Consider the following 3,623-nt stretch of genomic DNA (forward strand, 5'->3'; position numbering starts at 1 on the left):
GATTGGCCATTAATTAGAAACAACCAACATGGCCAATCACAGATGCACCTGTTGCATTCCACAGCAGCAGATAACCATTGTTTACATGTTGTTCCTGAGGCCTCTCAGCTTCTCAGGAGGAAAAATCCTAAGGAAAGGATTTTTCATAAAAGATGTCTGTGACACTTCCTGATGTTGCCTTCCTCTGCTTTCTGAGGAGGTGTTCAGCATGAGGGACACATGTCCTCCATGCTCTGGAGGAGAGGCCAGCCTAGGTCAAAGCATCTCTCCCATTCCATCCCAGCTGGAGTGCTACCAGAATCCTATTCCTGCTTTTTCTGGGCTTCATGGTTACTCCTTAACTGCAGCTGGTGCTACTGCAGCCAGCCTGTCACACCCCAGAGCAAACTGTGCCCGTTTGCCCCGCAGTACCCGCACGCCGTGGGCAAGAACACGCTGCTGATCGCAGGGCTGCAGGCGCGCAACAACGCCCGCGTCGTCTTCAGCGGCTCCCTCGACTTCTTCAGCGACGCCTTCTTCAATTCTGCCGTGCAGAAAGCGACCCCCGGCTCCAAGAGGTGAGTTGGCTTCCCTGGATGAGGAGTGTTTGGGGAGCCCTTTGAGGGCAGAGCTCCTGGGAAACAGGCAACAAATGTTTGTGTTTTGGGAAGGAGCAGAAAGCTGGAATTGAACTGGGGTGACACATTCTTTACTGTGGCAGAACGAAGCGCTTTGGAAAGCAGCTCCTTCCTTTAACCTCAGCTCAGTTTGTGTTGCTTTCACCTCTATTTGGTTTGGGTTTAGGCCATGTGTCACTCGTGCACCGGGGTTGGGGCAGGAACAGGTGAGAGGCAGGATCGTAGAAAAGGCAAAGAAGGCTTTATTCAAAAGAACCACGAGGTTTTTATAAAGTGGTAGGATAGATTCTATTATATTGACTAACTAACAGAAACATCTTTCTCACACACTGTCCTTGAGAGGAACAGAAAAATAAAGTAGAAGAACGCTACCTGCAAATTGGTTATAGTCAACAAGTTATCACATCTTTCTAGCTCCCTAAAACTTCTCCCAAGCTGCTGTGAGAAACGCTTGCTGTTTCTCTGTCCCATGGCATCCACAGCCATGGGATTATTTTCTCAGCTGCCTCAGCCTCCCTTGTTGCACAGGTACTCCCAGACAGGTAACTACGAGCTGGCCGTGGCCCTGTCCCGCTGGGTGTTCAAGGAGGAGGGCGTTCTGCGCGTGGGTGCCGTGTCCCATCACCGCGTCGGGGAGCTGGCACCGCCCAACGCCTACACCGTCACCGACCTCGTGGTGAGGCTGCCCGCCTGGCGGGGCGGGGCACGCCGGAGCCGCCCGGGGGAGGAGCTGGGCAGCGCTGGGGCTCGCAGTGGGCCGGCGCTGGTTTTCAGGCAGCGCTGGTTAATTTGTCCTAGGAGTACAGCATCGTGATCGAGAAGCTCGCTGACGGCAAGTGGGTGCCCTTCGACGGGGACGATATCCAGCTGGAGTTCGTGCGCATCGACCCCTTCGTGCGCACCTTCCTCAAGAGGAACGGTAGGTCCCTGTCAGGAGGAGAGGGAGCTTCCCCTCTAGAGGAACAGCAGGTCTCCTTCAGGAGGGTGTCCCCATCGCTGCCCTAGTCCCACACTGGGGGTGTTTTCACCTTCCACAGCTTCTCGTGTCCCCTCAGTGTCCCCCCTGTCTCCCCCTCAGGTGGCAAATACAGCGTGCAGTTCAAGCTGCCAGACGTCTACGGCGTGTTCCAGTTCAAAGTGGATTACAACCGGCTGGGGTACACCCACCTCTACTCCTCCACACAGGTAAGTGTGGGGGTGTGAATCCCCCCTGTCCTTGGGGAAAGGCTGCCCTGGGCTGCTGGACTGCAAGGGCTGCTCTGTCCCCGTCCAGGTGTCCGTGCGTCCCCTCCAGCACACGCAGTACGAGCGCTTCATCCCCTCGGCGTATCCCTACTACGCCGGCGCCTTCTCCATGATGGTCGGCCTCTTCATGTTCAGCATTGTGTTCCTGCACATGAAGGAGAAGGAGAAATCCGACTGAGCTCCCCGTGGGAGCCTTTTCCCGGTGCCAGGAGGGCCGGGCAGTGTCAGAGCCTCCTGTGTATCTGTGTCAGGACTGGTGGGTGCCGGATGCACTGTGGGGCTGTGTTTGGTCTTTTTTATTTTTACACCTGGGGGGTTATTGAGAATGACAATTAAATTTTGGGGGGCGAATCTGTTACCAAAGTGTCTGCAAACCCGGGACCAGGATGCTTCCAGTTCTTACTGATGAGTCGCAATGTTTGCTCACTCCACTGTTGGAATGGTTGGGGTTGGGGTTGGGCTGGAATGATTTGGATGGATTGGGCTGGAATGATTTGGATGGATTGGGCTGGAAGGGTTGGGGTTGGGGTTGGGCTGCAATGATTTGGATGGATTGGGCTGGAATGATTTGGATGGATTGGGCTGGAAGGATTGGGGTTGGGGTAGGGCTGGAATGATTTGGATGGATTGGGTTGGAATGATTGGGGTTGGGGTTGGGCTGGAATGATTGGAGTTGGGGTAGGGCTGGAATGATTTGGATGGATTGGGGTTGGGCTGGAATGATTTGGATTGCAGATTAACTCCCAGTTCAAAATAAAGTCTCGTTCCTCTCGCCCTGGCTGGGAGTGAGGTGAGTTCATGGCCTGGGGCATTTGGGTGCAATCCCAGAACTGAGGCTGTGTCCCCACCTCGGCTGCTCCGGACGTTCCCCAGGGTGGGAGGGACGCTGGAGAGTGCTGAGAGGCAAAAGGGGGAGTCTGGGGCACACAGGGGGACTTGGGACACCCCAAAAGCACAACAAAGGGTCTGGGGTGTCACCAAAGACACATGGAGGAGGACAGGGCAGGTCAAAATCCCCTCTGTGCCCCATCATGCAAACAGGTGAGTTGAGGGACACACCAAAGGCTCAGCAAGGGCCAGGGTTTGCCCCCAAATGCACTGAGGGGTCTAGGGGGAAAAAAACCAGCTGGAAGATGTGATCCCAAGTAAACCAGAGTGAAGTGGAGGAGCTCAAGGTGGGGGGCAGAGGTGTGAGATGGAGTGAGTGGCTCTTGGGGTGCACCTGGGCTGTTTTGGGATGGAAGGTGGGCAAATGACAGTGGGAGTGATGGGGTCAGAGGAACCAGTGAATGAAAGGATGAAGGTGATGGGGCCTTGGGGGGCAGCGGGTGGGGCACAGGGGCCCATGGGGATCCTTGGGACACAGGGACCGCCAGGGGCACAGGGACACCCAGGGCTGGGCACATCCCGGGGGTCACCTGGGGACAGCAGGGACCGCCAGGGGCACAGGGAGCACTGGGGAGACAGGAAAGACTGGAGGACAGCTGGGGACATCGGGACCGCCGGTCAGCAGTGACACCCGGGGCATAGGGACCCCAGAGGACCCCCGGGGACACGGGGAGCTCAGAGGAGACGCGGGGACCGGCGGCGCCCTGGGGACACGGGGAGCTCAGAGGAGGCCCGGGGACACAGAGCCCGGCCGTGCCCTGGGGACACGGCGAGCCCGGAGGGGACGCGGGGAGGGGCGGTGTCACCCGGGTCCCTCCGGCACCGCCCCGTGCCGGCGCGGGAGGGGGCGGTGCCTGCAGCTCGGCGCTCTCT

The 3,623-nt window shown here is 57.6% G+C and overlaps 1 protein-coding gene across 1 annotated transcript in view; it reads left to right on the forward strand.

The window, feature by feature from the left end:
- The window catches only part of DDOST (dolichyl-diphosphooligosaccharide--protein glycosyltransferase non-catalytic subunit), a 4,229-nt gene extending 1,993 nt beyond the window's left edge, over positions 1-2,236 (forward strand). The window contains exons 5-9 of the mRNA XM_031062991.1: positions 409-557; positions 1,146-1,293; positions 1,416-1,536; positions 1,696-1,802; positions 1,891-2,236. Coding sequence (XP_030918851.1) covers positions 409-557; positions 1,146-1,293; positions 1,416-1,536; positions 1,696-1,802; positions 1,891-2,040 — 675 coding nt within the window. The 3' untranslated portion in view covers positions 2,041-2,236. The remainder of the gene's footprint in view (positions 1-408; positions 558-1,145; positions 1,294-1,415; positions 1,537-1,695; positions 1,803-1,890) is intronic.
- The last annotated feature ends 1,387 nt before the right edge of the window (positions 2,237-3,623 follow it).

This window comes from Geospiza fortis, unplaced genomic scaffold (assembly GCF_000277835.1).
Source record: "Geospiza fortis unplaced genomic scaffold, GeoFor_1.0 scaffold4, whole genome shotgun sequence".
Classification (NCBI taxonomy): Eukaryota; Metazoa; Chordata; class Aves; order Passeriformes; family Thraupidae; genus Geospiza; species Geospiza fortis.